The sequence below is a fragment of the Carlito syrichta genome, unplaced genomic scaffold (genome assembly GCF_000164805.1).
Source record: "Carlito syrichta isolate Samal-C Ts95f unplaced genomic scaffold, Tarsius_syrichta-2.0.1 Scaffold314013, whole genome shotgun sequence".
Classification (NCBI taxonomy): Eukaryota; Metazoa; Chordata; class Mammalia; order Primates; family Tarsiidae; genus Carlito; species Carlito syrichta.
The window spans coordinates 342,712-357,809 of NW_007258109.1; the positions used below are offsets into that span (position 1 = coordinate 342,712).

At 44.0% G+C, this 15,098-nt stretch overlaps 1 protein-coding gene across 1 annotated transcript in view; it reads left to right on the forward strand.

Annotated features, from left to right (window-relative positions):
- The window catches only part of CFLAR (CASP8 and FADD like apoptosis regulator), a 40,713-nt gene that overhangs the window by 9,744 nt on the left and 15,871 nt on the right, over window positions 1-15,098 (forward strand). The window contains exons 5-7 of the mRNA XM_021718922.1: window positions 2,023-2,077; window positions 8,304-8,353; window positions 9,081-9,162. Coding sequence (XP_021574597.1) covers window positions 2,023-2,077; window positions 8,304-8,353; window positions 9,081-9,162 — 187 coding nt within the window. The remainder of the gene's footprint in view (window positions 1-2,022; window positions 2,078-8,303; window positions 8,354-9,080; window positions 9,163-15,098) is intronic.

Consider the following 15,098-nt stretch of genomic DNA (forward strand, 5'->3'; position numbering starts at 1 on the left):
TATGATCAGCCTTGGGCTAAGGCACTGATTATTAGTGAAAAAAGCAACTTCCATGTTTTTCTTTAATTTAGACACATAGACTTGGCTACAGACACAGTTTAATTGACAGTGTATTTCTCTCTTTTGGCTAGGATAGCTTCAGAGGAAATCTGTCATTTGAAAGCTGAGCATATCAGATGGTTGACAGTATGTGGTATGTGTACTTTACATAGGACCTGTCATCCGAGAAGAGACAGGGTCAGTTAAATCTTTCATTCTCTGATTGATCTCGCTGTAGCCCTGAAAAGTGTTTTATCAAGAATTCTTGGCTGTTTGTGGCGGCTCATGCCTGCAATTCTAGCACTTTGGGAGGCCAAGACAAGAGGATTGCTTGAGCCCAGGAGTTTGAGACCAGCCTAGGCAACATAACGAGACCTAGTCTCAAAAAAAAAAAAAAATTATCTGGGCGTAGTGGTGTATACTTGTAGTCCCAGCTACTTGGGAAACTGAAGTGGAAGGATTGCCTGAGTCCAGGAAGTCAAGTTTGCTTGAGCCGTAGTCATGCCACTGGGCAAGAGAGTGAGACTTTGACTCAAAAACCACAACACAACGAAATAACAAAAAAGAATTCTTGATGATCAAGAATCAGGACCACATGTGGCTTATGTGAGGCCAGTTATAGAATAGTAGTCACTGGACATTTATTATGGACTTCCGTGTACTTTGCACTGTGCTGAGTGATTTGTGTACATTTAGTCTCCATAAAAATTCTACAAGGTAGGTACTATTATCCTCATTTTGCATATGAAGAAACAGACACACAGAGGTTAAACAACAGGCTCAAGGTTATATGGCTAGTAAGAGGCAGAATGAGGACTTACACTCAGGTGTATCCATCCTGGACTGCCCTGTTTTACCCATCTGGACCTTGTCCCTATGCTAAAGGTTGAATGTCAGCCTCATGTTTTGATGGCTTATTCTAACTTGGAGCTATTATAGCAATTGTACTACACTATAACATCTGGTTTTTGGGGGTTTTTTTTTGAGTTGGAGTCACACTCTGTCACCCAGACTGGAGTGCAGTGGCCACTCCCGGTCACCGCAGCCTTGACCAGCTGGGCTCCGGCGATCCTTCTGCCTCAGCCTTCCGAGTAGCTGGAACTACAGGCGTGTGCTACCACGCCCGGCTAATTTTTGATTTATTGTAGAGATGCGGTCTTGCCAAGTTGCCCAGGTGAGTCTTGAACTTGCGGGCTCAGGCAATCCACTCACCTCAGCCTCCCAAAGGTGCAGGATTACAGGCTGAGCCACTGAGCCCGGCTTAACATCTGGTTTTATTGAATTGTTTTGTAACATTCTAATATGCTAGTTTAGCATATTTACAATGTCCTTATATTTACCACTATTTATTTATTTATTTTTGAGTCGGAGTCTCACTCTGTCGTCCAGACTGGAGGGCAGTGGCATGTTTATGGCCACTGCAACCTTGACCTGCTGGGGTCAGGTGATTCTTCTGCCTCAGTCTTCCAAATAGCTGAAACTAGAGGCATGCGCCACCACGTCCAACTAATTTTTTGATTTATTGTAGAGATGAGTCTGTCTCCAAGTTGCCCAGGCTGGTCTCGAACCTGTAGGCTCAGGCAATCCTCTCACCTCAGCCTCCCAAAGTGCTGGGAATATAGGCGTGAGCTGCCACACCCAGCCTATTTATCACTTTTTAAAAGAAGAGTTGCCTTATTCTTTGACAATAAAATATGAGATTTATGGAGTTGACAACTCTTGCTATTCTTCCTTAGATAATTTTCTTATTTTCTGAGTTGGATTCTTATTCCATTGTCCAGGCTCGCCTCGGCCTCCCAAAGTGCTGGGATTACAGGCTTCAGCCATCACACCCAGCCTCTTCCTTAGATAATTTAACTGTGGGGGTGATACTTTTATTTTTTCCTGGGTAAGAATCCTATTGGATATTTAAAGATGTGCAATATGTAGTGTGCCTCTGAAAAAAACTAACACCAAGTGTGACCTTATTCTTTATATTTAAAGCTCCAGAATGGAAGAAGAAAAGAACAAAGACTTGTGGAACAACTTGGCCTTCAAAGTAAGCCTAACTTTTCTTTGTATGCATTCTTTATAAATGCTTGCTCATTCAAGTACAAAATGTTGCATTTTTAGAGTTGGCCATTTTATTTATCTACATAATTTAAGTATTCTATCAACATAAAAAGCACCTAAACTCCTACAATGTATTCATTGGCATTTCTGGTTATCCATTGAATTAGCTTTTTTAAGCTCAAACACCGTCTTATCCCATCAGCTTCATCATCTTGGCTATGTTTTTAAGAAGTGTGAGTGCCATTTATGCCTGAAGTGCAGTAAAACAAGGCCATGTAAAACATTAATCCACCTGGGCTTTTGTCATTGGTGGTTTTATAAAAAAGAAAAAAAACATCAATCCAACCATGATAACGAACCGTGTTAAACTAAACATCCAGTAGCAGGAAGAAGAAAGGTAAACAGATTCTTATGGTTCCAGATTCATTAAATAGAATCTATTTAATCTGCTAAAGAATCTGGATACTCAACAGATGATAGCCCTCCAAAAAAAGAAAGAGAAAATACAGTGAAAAAACTGGTTATCTGGACCCACATGATCTTGTCTTCTCTCTCTTTCTCTTTTTTTTTTTTTTTTTTTTTGAGTTGGAGTGTCACTCTGTAGCCCAGACTGGAGTACAGTAGCCGCTCCCCGGCCATTGCAACCTTTACCTACTGGACTCTGGCGATCCTTCTGCCTCAGCCTTCCAAGTAGCTGGAACTACAGGCGTTCGCTACCACATCCGGCTAATTTTTTGATTTATTGTAGAGATGAGGTCTCACCAAGTTGCCCAGGCGGATCTCGAATCCACGGGCTCAGGCAATCCACTCACCACAGCCTTCCAAAGCATGGGATTACAGGCTGAGCCACCAATCCCGGCTGTGCCTCAGCCTTTCAAGTAGCTGGAACTACAGGTGTGTGCCAACACACCTGGCTAATTTTTTAATTTCTTTTGGATTGGAGTCTTACTCTGTCGCCCCAGCGTCAACCTGATGGGTTCTGGCAATCCTTCCACCTCAGCCTTCTAAGTAGCTGGAACTAGGTGCACGCTACCATGCCTGGTTAATTTTTTATTTTATTGTAGACAAAGTCTCATCAAGTTGCCCAGGCTGATCTCAAACCCCTGGGCTCAGACAATCCTCTCACCTCAGCCTCCCAAAGTGCTGGGATTACAGACTTGAGTCACCGTGCCCAACCTGTCTTCTCTCTTAAAACAGTAGCACTTGATCCCATAACATCATTGTTTTTATTTAATTTTTTTCCCTTGAGTCAGAGTCTCACTCTATCACCCAGGCTGGAGTACAGTAGCATGATCATGGCTCACCACAGCCTTGACCTCTTGGGCTCAGGTGATCCTTCTGCCTCAGCCTTCTGAGTAGCTGGGCCTACAGGTGCGAGCCACCATGCCTGCCTAATTTTTTGATTTTTTTGGAGAGATGGGAGTTTCACTATGTTGCCCAGGCTGGTCTCTAACTCCTGGGCTCAAATGATTCTCTCGCCTCAGCTTCCCAAAGTGCTGGGCTTACCTCTGGCCCCTATAACATCATTTTTAAAAAGTTTGTTTCTTTTGCTTGTCTCAAGTCCTCCTCAAAGGGAGGACAGAGACCCAGTCTCACCCTGATGAAGCATATGGTTGTGCTTCTGAACTCCAGGAAGCTGGGATGAATGGGCTGCTATGGTGGCTTCAGTCTTATCCAAGGGCTTGGAGTCTATCCTGTGTGTAGTGGGGGACCATGACTGTCTTGGGTAGGGTAGAGGCCTGATAGAAGGCTTCTTTGTATGGCAAGACCCTTGCCAATATCTTATGACTCAGCCTACAGGCTGTCCATGTGTACCCGGAAGCTCATTTTGCCCAGGTTGGCCAGATGGCATGGCTCACACCTGCTGCTCATTTAGTAAGCAGGCACAACGGCATATGAATTTGGTGACTTTCTCACATGAATTAGGAGTGGAATACCTTCTTGAATGTTAACTCATGCAAGAAGTGCTTCAAAAATGACAGTGGCAATAAATGACACAGGGTGCCAAGATATTATAGAATAAGAAAGTGGTGTGACTCTGCAGTAATAGTCTGCTCTCCAGCAAAAGCTACTGAGAAGGGAATTCATTCTTGAAGTGATGGCCTATTTATTTAAATGCTAGTGAGGTGGTGAGAACTAGAATTCTCAAGGTTGTTTAAAGGGAAAATAGGGGAGCTGATAGATTTGCATAGGGATTTAGAACAAATGTCGTCCTTTCTTTGTGCTCCCTGACATCAGTTGTGTCCTTGGTCATAATTGTGTGGGTGGGTACTTGAGGCTTCCAGCACCCCTGGTGTCCTGTCGGGACAGCTCCTTGCCTGCTTTTGCCTGGATGTGCTTTATTTATTAATAAAAGAAAAAGCTTTCTGATAACTTGTGCTTAATCTAATAGGAGTTTAAAATATGAGTTAAAATAGGAGTTTAAGTTATAAATTTGGACTTCTGGCTGGGTGTGGTGGTTCATGCGTGTAATCCCAGCACTTTGGGAAGCTAGGGCAAAAGGACTGCTTGAGCCCAGGAGTTCAAGACCAGCATGGGCAACATAGCGAGAACTGGTCTCTACAAAATATCAAAAAATTAGCCAGGTGTGGTGGCAGGTGCCTGTAGTCCCATCTACTTGGGAGGCTATGGATGAAGGATCACCTGAGCCCAGGCGGTTGAGGCTACATTAAGCCATGATCGTGCCACTATGCTCCAGGCTGGACCATAGAGTAAGACCTTGACTCAAAAAAAAAAAAAAAGTAATTTGAACTTTCAAGTACATTTTAACTATTCAACTATCATTGAATTTGATGAGGATGATGATGATATTAATATGTTAAGCTCTTGCTAAATGCTTTAAACTAAGATAGGTATATGGCAGATTATTTTGTGGTATTTTTGTCTGTTCAGTTAATACAGGATTGCTAAAATACAAAAAGATGAAGTGAAATTTTCTCTTTCTTCTGAATATCAGAGACAGCCACTGTTAATGTTTGATTTATATACCTCTAGATTCTTTTGCATGTATATACATGTGTACATATATGCACACAAATACATATTTTAAGTACATGGAATCAATATTATACATACTATTTAATAATCATTCTAAAACTTAATATAACCTGTGGTTCCAGCTACTTGGAAGGCTGAGGCGGAAGGATCTCCTGAGCCCAGCAGGTCAAGGCTGTGGTAGTCATGAGCATGCCACTGCACTCCAGCTTGGGCGATAGAGTGAGACTCCTACTCAAAAAAAGAAAAAAGAAAAAAACAAACTGCATAGAATTCTGTCACATATACCATAATATAGTTAACCAGTTTTATGTCAGTAGACTTTTTTTTTTTTTTGGTTGGAGTCTCACTCTGTTGCTCAGACTGGAGTGCAGTGGCCACTCCCGGCCACCGCAGCCTCGACCTGCTGGGCTCCGGCCATCCTTCCGCCTCAGCCTTCCAAGTAGCCGGAACTACAGGCGTGCGCTACCACGCCCGGCTAATTTTTTGATTTATTGTAGAGATGAGGTCTCGCCAAGTTGGTCAGGCGGGTCTCGAACCCACAAGCTCAGGCAATCCACTCACCTCGGCCTTCCAAAGCGCTGGGATTATAGGCTGAGCCACCGAGCCCCGCCTGTCAGTAGACTTTTAGGTCCTTTCCAGATAGGGGCCATTATGGACAATAATTCAGTAGATATCGTTTCCTTTCTTTCTTTTTCTTTTTTCTTTTTTTTTGAGCTGGGAGGTCTCACTCTGCTGCAGGCAGGAGTGCAGTGGGAGGATCATGGCTCACCACAGCCTTGACCGCCTGGGCTCAGGTAATCCTTCCACCTCAACCTCCCTAGTAGCTGGAGCTACAGGAACGTGTCATGACGCCTGGCTATTTTTTAAATGTTTTGTAGAGGTGAGGTCTTACTACGTTGCCTAGGCTGGTCTTGAACTCCTGGGCTCAAGCGATCCTCCCACCTCAACCTCCCAAAATGCTGGGATTATAGGCAAAAGCCACTGCCCATGGCCATTTAAATATCTTTGACATACATTTTTGCACTCATGCTCCATCATTTCCTTAGGATAAATTTCTAGCAGCAGAATGTTGGCTTAAAAGATATTTCCAGTTGTCTTTCAAAAAGCCTGTTTCAACTTATACATCAGCATTTGAAAGTGCTTGTTTCCCCCAAAACCTTACCAATGCTTGCATTTTCTTTATCTGTCTTTAGACATCATTTCTCATTTTGCAATAATCTTGTAAGGCAGATATTAGTATACAGTAATCCTGACTTAGCCAAGATTTTATTCTCTGTGGTTTCAGTTGTCCATGGTCCATCGCTGTCAGAAAATACAGTACAATATGCAGTACAGTGAGATGTTGATTGTTTAGAAATGAAGGAGAAAAAAAAATATATTGAGAGAGACCATATTTGCATAAACTTTATCACAGCATATTATCATAATTGTTCAATTTTTTAATTAACTGCTGTTAATCTCTTACTGTGTCAAATTTATAAATTAAATTTCATCATTGGTGTGCCTATATAGGGAAAAACTATATATAAGGTTTGGTTCTATTCAGTTTCAGGCATCCCCTGAAGGTCTTGGAACACATCCCCATGAATAGGGGGAACTACTTATGGTATAAGGGGGGGATCCTAGAAAAACTGGAACTTGTTTATTAAAAATTGTTTATTTATTCTTACATGTTTAAACTTCAGTCACCTTCAAAGTTCTCTCTATTTGATGCAATGTACCTGTCAAGACACTTTTCCCACTGCTCAAAATAGTTTTTGAATTCATCAATTTGGATGCCTTTTAGTGCTTCTGTTGTTTTTTGTTTCACCTCTTCAACATGGGCAAATTGTTTCCCTTTGAGAATTTTTTTCATCTGGGGAAACTAAAACAAGTTGCTTGGGGCGAGATTGGATGAATAGGGAGGGTGGGGCATGGGAGTCATGCTGTTTTGGGTAAAAAACTGCTGAACACTCAACACTATGTGGACAGGCTGTTGGTATAAATCACCCATCATGAAATGGACAAATGTGTTGAAAGAATCTCCAAAAAAAAATTCACTGAAACTGAATGCAGTCTCTCATAACAACCCTAGTTTGGTACACTGATGCCAATGGGTTCCTAGAATATTTACCTAGTGGAGAAAGACTGTACTGCTAGGGGCCCACCCTCCAAAGGATAGTTCTGGGTTTTTTTTTTTTTTTTTTGGTCCCTCCTTGTTTAGAGATTAGTAAGCCCTGAGACTCAGGGAGGTAATTCACCTAAGATCACAGAGCTTGTCAGTGATTGTGCTGGGGTTTGAGCCAGCCCCTTATTGGCTTCAAAGCTGGTGGTTCTTCCATTTCCCTGGGCTAATCGAGTCATTTTTATCAGCAAAGTTTGCTCTAGGCTCATCGACATTTGCCAGGCTCACTGCTCTTATCTTGTCATTGACATTTTGTTGTATGATCTCTCAGTAAGTATCACGGGGCTATGGAAACAAGGCCATCTGTTCTATAATCAGAGAACACAGTAAGCTTTTCCTGCTCTGCAGTCTCTGAGGTGTTTCCCTTTAGGTGTTGACAACAGTTTCAGTACATACAGGAAAGCTATCAATATTGTTGGGTGGTAAGACTATTAGATTCTCTGTATATGGTTAGAAACTCACAGCCACCTGCTCCGCACCTGGAGAGAGGGAGGGGAGGCTTCTTTTAAGTGCTGTTTAAGCAGCTTTTCTGCCTAGCACCTGTATAGCACAAGGACTTGTGTTTTCTTCTCTGTGAGTTCTTTCTTCTTTTTTTTTTTTGTTGGAGTCTTATTCTCGCCCAGGCTGGAGTACAGTGGCACAATCATGGCTCACTGCAACCTCAACTTCCTGGGCTCAGGCGATCCTCCCACCTCAGGCTCCTGAGTAGCTGGGAGTATAGGTGTATGCCACCATGCCCGGCTAATTATTTTTTTGCAGAGACGAGGGCTCGCTATGTTGCCCAGGCCTAGTCTCACACTTCTGGGCTCAAGCGATCCTCCCGCCTTGGCCTCCCAAAATGCTGGGATTACAGGCATGAACCACTGCGCGCAGCCTCAGTCAGGTTTTTCAGTGTGAAGGTGGAACCTTGGGGTTGAATCTAGCTGGGGAAAGTTGAGATTGTTGAAGAAAACAGAGGGAGAAACAGTTGTGGCATAAAGAAACTCTACCAATGAGGGGTGGACTTAGTTCTCTTCAGCTTGGTTAATCGTTTCTCTCTCTCCTTCCCCAGGAGAACCAGCGAAGACATCCATTCAGGAATCAGGAGCTTTTTTGCCTCAGGTACAGAATAAATGATCTGATTTGGTATTGAATCGAATGCACAGTATTGTGGGAAATACTGACATCTTTAGCAATATGTGTCCATTAAGAATTCTTTGTGACAGCGGGATACTGAGCATGTTGTACCCTGCTAAGTTGTTTGGGGGGAATCTCAAATAGTGGCAAAGAGAAAGATGTTGTTGTGAGTTGCACTGGTGAACTTTGGACACGGGGAAGCCCTGAAGTGGCTTTCTCATCTCAGCTGAGTGACTTCTGAATATGGAAGTAGGCAGGGGCACTTCACTGAAACTTGACTCGTTCTGGTTTCTTCTAAGGTTGATACCTCTCCTTTGTAAGAAGCAACCATAGAAAGTGCCCCTTTGTACTGGCTTGGGAAAATATCACCTGTATCAGTCTGGTTACCGTGGAAACATATGACCCATCTTTTCCCTCCATTTCAGATTATCTTTATTCCACAAAGCTAAGACACGTGTAAAGAGATGGCAATTTTCATTAAAATTAATAGAATCTGAAAGAACTTATTTGTCTGAAGCACATCACCCTGATAGGGAAAAATTTGATATTCATGGGAAATGTCAGCTGTGATGGGAAACTTCAGGCTGTGTCTGTTGAGTGAGTCACCTGCCAAAGGGATATTTGCAGAAACCCAGGGGAAGAGATGGCAGATCGGAGGGAGCTCATGGAAACAGGATCCAATGTCTTTAACAATTCCTGCCTTCCCTTCCAGCATGTGCCTGAAGAGAGATACAGAATGCAGAGCAAGCCCCTAGGAATCTGCCTGATAATTGATTGTGTTGGCAATGACACAGGTAGGTGAAGCTGGAACCTTGGGGTTGAATGGACGCGGCCAGAACCAACCACTGCATGAATCCGTAGTTCAACCCAAAGGAGGCTTGTTCCTCACTCATGTCACGGCATGGATTGGATGGGGAGTTCTTTTCCGTGGGGTTATTCAGTGGTTCCACCAGTGTCTGAGGTCTTGAGTTTTCTGTGGTGTCTTCTGCACTTGGTTAGCAGATAAGGGAAGAGAGTGCAAGAAGGAGCTTATAAGAGATTTTAGGGACCAGCCTTGCAGTTGACATGTATCATTTCGACCCCATTTCATCAGTCAGAACCCAATCAAGTTACCCCACCTAACTGTAATGGACACGGAGAAACTAGTCTAGCTGTGTGTCAGGAGGAAAGGAACACACAGCACGGTCTCTGGTACAGTGGCATCTTTTGTGAAAGGTGGCGAGCTTTAGTCTTGCCTTTCCATCTTGAATGCTGTGGTAGGGAGGAGTCCAGGGACCCAGAGGGACATTTATAATACTGAAAGGCATTCTGGCTTCACTTTATCAGACGTCCCAGCATTTCACCCAAGTAGACTACAGAAGCTTTCCTGGGGAAATGTGCGTTTACTTGGAGGGCTTTGGTAGTGTCTGTGTGGTGCGTCATGTAGTTCTGCTGTCCTTTGGTTGCCGGCCTCAGTCTGTTCTACCCATGCGTCACCATCGTTGGGATCTGAACAGCTTGTTTTGCTCCGTGGTCGTTGGATGTCTGACTCAACCTGAATCATTGGTGACACATCAAAGAAGAACCTCGAATGTGGAACAACGTTCTATATAATTATTTATCTTTTCCTTGACAGGATCCACCATCATATTTCTAGTTTTGCAGCTTCTCCACACAGAGATGAGTCAGAACTATTTTTTGGACTCACTTAAAATGTTACCATGGAGAGTTTCATGGGAAGGGAGACAAAGAGAAGTTCAAGTTAGCAAACAGGAGACTGAATTTCTGGGAGTCCAGATATGACCCTGTTTTTTCTCATGCCCCGTTCTTGGTTTCATGTGAGAAATGCCGTCTCCTTGGCTAGGATTAATGTCCTTTCCTTTTTAACTGTTAGTACCCATAGAAGAATGAGAAAATATTTTCTTAATGAGTCACTTCCTGTTTTAAAAGAGATTGCATAATTGTCCTCTGTCTGCTTTTGGTTATAGTCCATTTTGCTTCGTTCATCAGCATATGTTGTATGTGTATCTGTTGTGTTAAGAGAATCATAAAAATAGTCTTAACACAACAGAATTCTATGAATCAAAAAACAAGTTTTCTCATGGCTGAAAACCCAGTGTCTATGCTTGCTTCCCTTCCTGAGCTGTGGGCTCTTTGTAGGCAGGGAATGAATGTATACTTGGTTATTATTACGATTATTATTTTGAGTAAGAGCCTTTATCACCTAGGGTGGAGTGCAGTGGCACGCTCACAGCCACCACAGCCTCGACCTGCTAGATTTAGGTGATCCTTCCGCCTCAGCCGAGTCACTGGGACTGCAGGCGTGTACTAGGCACAGCTAAGTTTTTGACATTTTGTAGGGACAAGGTCTCACCGTGTTGCCCAGGCTGGTTTTGAACTCTGGGACTCAAACAGTCCCCTCACCTTGGTCTCCCAAAGTGCTGGGATTATAGGCATGACCCACCGCACCTAGCCTGTACTTATATTTTTCTGCATTCTAGGATCATGGTCGGAGTTGAGCCCTACTTTATGGCTGCATGTTTTGTTTTTGTTTGGTAGTGGCAGGGTCTCACTATGTTGCCCAGGCTGCTCTTGAACTTCTGGGCTCAAGTGATGCTACTGCCTCAGCCTCCCAAAATGCTGGGATTACAGGTGTGAGCCACCAAGCCCAACCTCTGTGTGGATTTGAATCATGGCTCTGCCATGTTTAGCTTGTGACCATGGACAACATTCCTCGCCTCTTTAAGGCTCAGTTTCTCTTGAGTGGGTTAATGGCCGGGTGTGGTGGCACACACCTATAATCTCAGCACTTTGGGAGGCCGAGGTGAGAGGATTGGCTGAGTCCATGAGTTCGAGACCAGCCTGGGCAACTTGGCAAGACCTCGTCTCTACAATAAATCAAGAAAAATTAGCTGGCTGTGGTGGCACATGACTGTAGCTCCAGTTACTTGGAAGGCTGAGATGGAAGGATCACCTGAGCCCAGCAGGTAGAGGCTGTGGTGGCAGTGAGCATGCCACTGCACTCTAGACTGGGCGACAGTGAGGCTCTGACTCAAAAAATAAATAAAGCGGGTTAATAATAGGACCTACCTCATAGGGTGGTTGGGTGGTGTGGCTAAGTCCATACTTGGAAAGGGCTTAGAACAGGACCTGGCGCTGTGCATGTGTGCACCAAATGCCAGTGAACACAATTTCCTCATTTTATTTGCTTAGTATTAGCTGAAAACTACTCAGCAATAACTTGCCATGGTTTTGTGCTTGGTACATGGAGTATGATCTCAGTTGAGTGAATGACCAGGAACTGAGGCCTGGTTGGGCCCAGGGATGGGTGGGGCACAACCCCACAGGCGGAGGCACACTGGAATGGGGCAATACCCTGAGTCAGCTTCTTGGGGTAAATACCCAGGCAGAAGGCAAGGCAGACCACTCCTACCAGTCATCAGTCTAAATGAGTTTGGCAGAGAAGGAGAATTTTGGTACAAAGGCTGAGGATGGGGAGATGGGGAGGTGGAGACAGGAGGGCAGAGACCTGAGAAGAGAGAAGGAGGGAAGTGGGGGCTGCAATGGAGGTGGAGCCTGGGGCATTGTGCCTTTGGCCTGGACTGCGAGTTCAGCATCTGGAAAGCGGGTGCTAGACAAGAGTATCCCTGAGCACTGAGAGGTACCCTGGGGTACTCAGTGCTGCCTTTCCCTGAGAGTCAGTGGTCTTCCACTCAAGCTCTCCCTGACTCTGGGAAAAACCAATAACTAGGGCAAGGTGCGGTGGCTCAGGCTTGTTATCTCAGCACTTTGGGAGGCCAAGGCAGGAGGTTTACTTGAGGCCAGGAGTTTTAGACTAGTCTAGGCAACATAGCAAAACCTTGTCTCTACAAAAAATTAAAAAATTAGCCAGGCATGGTGGCACATGCCTGTAGTCCCAACTATTCGGGAGGCTGAGGTGGAAGGATCACCTGAGCCCAGGAGTTCCAGACTACTGTGAGCCATCATAGTGCCACTGCACTGCCACCTGGTGATAGAGAAGCCTGACTCAAAAAAAAAAAAAACCCCAAAACAAAAACCCGTAACTGGTCTTGAGGCCACTTACAACCACCCCGACCCCAAACTCTCCAGACCTCTGGCCCTCTGTGTCCCCTCCTGGTAATTCCCCACGGAGGACGCCAGGCCTGAAATCCGCTCTGGTTGACAGTGGTTCTTGTTGGGTACAGCACTTTTCATTTCCTCTTTTCCATCTAACTGGCAGTGGGGGGCTTCATCTGGGGCAATTATGGGGGGCTTCCTCAGTTGGTTACCTTGGCTGTCTGGTTAATGTTGAGTATTTGGGAAAAGTGCAGGAGTCAGGTAATAGACAAGCAGGCAAGAGAGCTTCCAGCTGAAATAAGATTTTGAAAGAAATAGACAAGAGCGTGACGGGACCAGTGTGGTCATGGTGGTGATCAGAGTTTCTAATTCACTAAAGACAGACTAAGTGCCAGGGACTTTGCGAATTGGTTTACATGGATTCTCGCTGAATCCCCATAGATAATACGTAAGACAGGTGCTATTCCCTCCAACTCCAAGGTGGGTAGGCTGAGTGGTGAGCCACTTTCTGCCCTTTGGGACTAAGGAGGCTGAGATTTGAACATGGGACTCCAAAGCCTATGCTTTCAGCTACTGCTTCTGGATTTTTTTTTTTTTACTGTTCCTACCAGCAGCAGTAAAAAGCATCAAAATGGACAAGTTCCCAAACTGTTTTGATCAGTGGAAAAAGCATCACAGTGTATTGCATCAAACAGAAAGTTCTTTGAAGGTGACTTAAGTTTAAACATGTAAGAATACACAATTTTTTATAAATAAATTATGGGACTTTTTTTGGGTTCCCTCTTGTAAATCCCACCAAGATGAGGTGTTTACCCATCTCTTTTTGTGTCTCCAGTACCTGGAACAGTGCCTGGTACACAGGTGCTTGGTAAATATTTGTTGGGTGAATGAATGAAGGAATAATAAACTCTCCTAGGGTCAGTGTGTTTCTGAAACTGTTCCTTTTTATCTTTAGAGTTTAGTGGACTCTCTTCTCCTCTCCTCTGTCCTCAAAAAACCAGACATTTATCCAAGGAGTAGTGAGTCTCCCAAATAATTATAGTTTCATTTCTTCCTTTGCCCAATAAATGTTTATTATGCAACTACCATGTGCAAAGCACCATGGTTGGCTCAGTGTGAAAAAAATATTAGGACAGTGAGGTAGAACCTGGTCTCAGAGCCATGTGGTTAATGACGATAAGGTTATCCTTTGGTGGCTTCTTTTTTTTTTTTGAGTCAAGAGTCTCACTCTGTCACCCTGGCTGGATGGAGTACAGTGGCATGCTTACGGCTATCACAGCCTCAACCTGCTGGGCTTAGGCAATCTTTCTGCCTCAGCCTTCCAAGTAGCCGAAACTGTAGGTGCACACCACTATGCCTGGCTAATTTTTTTGTTTATTGCAGAGATGAGGTCTCGCCAAGTTGCCCAGACGGGTCTTAAACCCTTGGGCTCAGGCAATCCTCTCACCTTTACTTCCCAAAGTGCTGGGATGACAGGTGTGAGCCACTGCACCTGACCCTTTGGTGGCTCATTCTTGAGGAAACCCCTTAATAAGGTCAGTAAGCTCTTCTTTTAAATTTTTATTTATTTATTTAATATTTTGTAGGTTATGTATTTTATTGACAGGATCTTGCTGTTGCTCAGGCTGGAATGCAGTGGCACGATTATGGCTCACCACAACCTTGACTTCCTGGGCTCAGGTGATTCTTCTGCCTCAACCTCCTGAGTAGCTGGGACTACAGGCATGCACCTGGCTAATTTTTTAAATTTTTTGTAGAGATAAAGTCTCACTAAGTTGTCTAGGCTGGTTCTTCTTGAGACCGAAATGAGTGCTTTGGGATTTGGGGCTAATCATCTTAGCTTGGTAGAATTAAAAAATAAATGCATGGTGTTGTGTTAACTGCATCAGTGACCTAGCAAAGCTAGACCAGTGCTTGTCCCTGGTGGACTACATTTAAGAGCCAGACTTTGGCCTTGTTAGGATATAGAAGCGAATGCCTCACATCCCTAATAGATGGGCTTTGGGGCTTAGCCTTGAACTTGGGCTGTTTTGTAGGCTCCTGAATAAAAGATGGTACTTGCATATTTTAGAGGAAGTACTTTTTTTTCCCCTTTATTTTAAAGATGCGGGATACAAGTCAGGATTAGGTACATAAATGGTCTACATACAGGTGAAGTTTGGCTTCTCATTGACCCTCACTGCCCCTGGTCTAGGATCAGGTACCCTTTGTGATGTTATGTGTCCCCTGCCTTCCTCCCATCCCTTCCCCAGCAGTGTCCCACTACTGCCGATCTTTTTAAAATTAAATTATTTTTAAGAGGAAGTACTTTTTCCCCTTTTCTTTTCTCCCCTGCTTTTTCTGAAAAGCTTGAATTTTTTTTTTTTTTTGGTACTTTCTAGCCAGGCTAAGACGTAGATGTTTCTAGCAGATGCTGCAGATTTCCTTTTAAATATTGCATAACTTCCCCATCCAGCAGGGAATGGATTGTGCAGATACTTCTCAGGTGGTGATGAAGCCTGCGGCTTGCCTGGCCCCCTTTCTCCTAGTTTTCATGGAATGGGCAGCAAACGTAATCAGTAGCATCTGCCTGTAGTAACATTTATAGGAACATCTCAGCAGGGGGAATTGGTGTAGCTACTGTGGAGTGATCATGCCTCTAAAAAAAAAAAAAAAAAGTTATACCTTTTCTTTT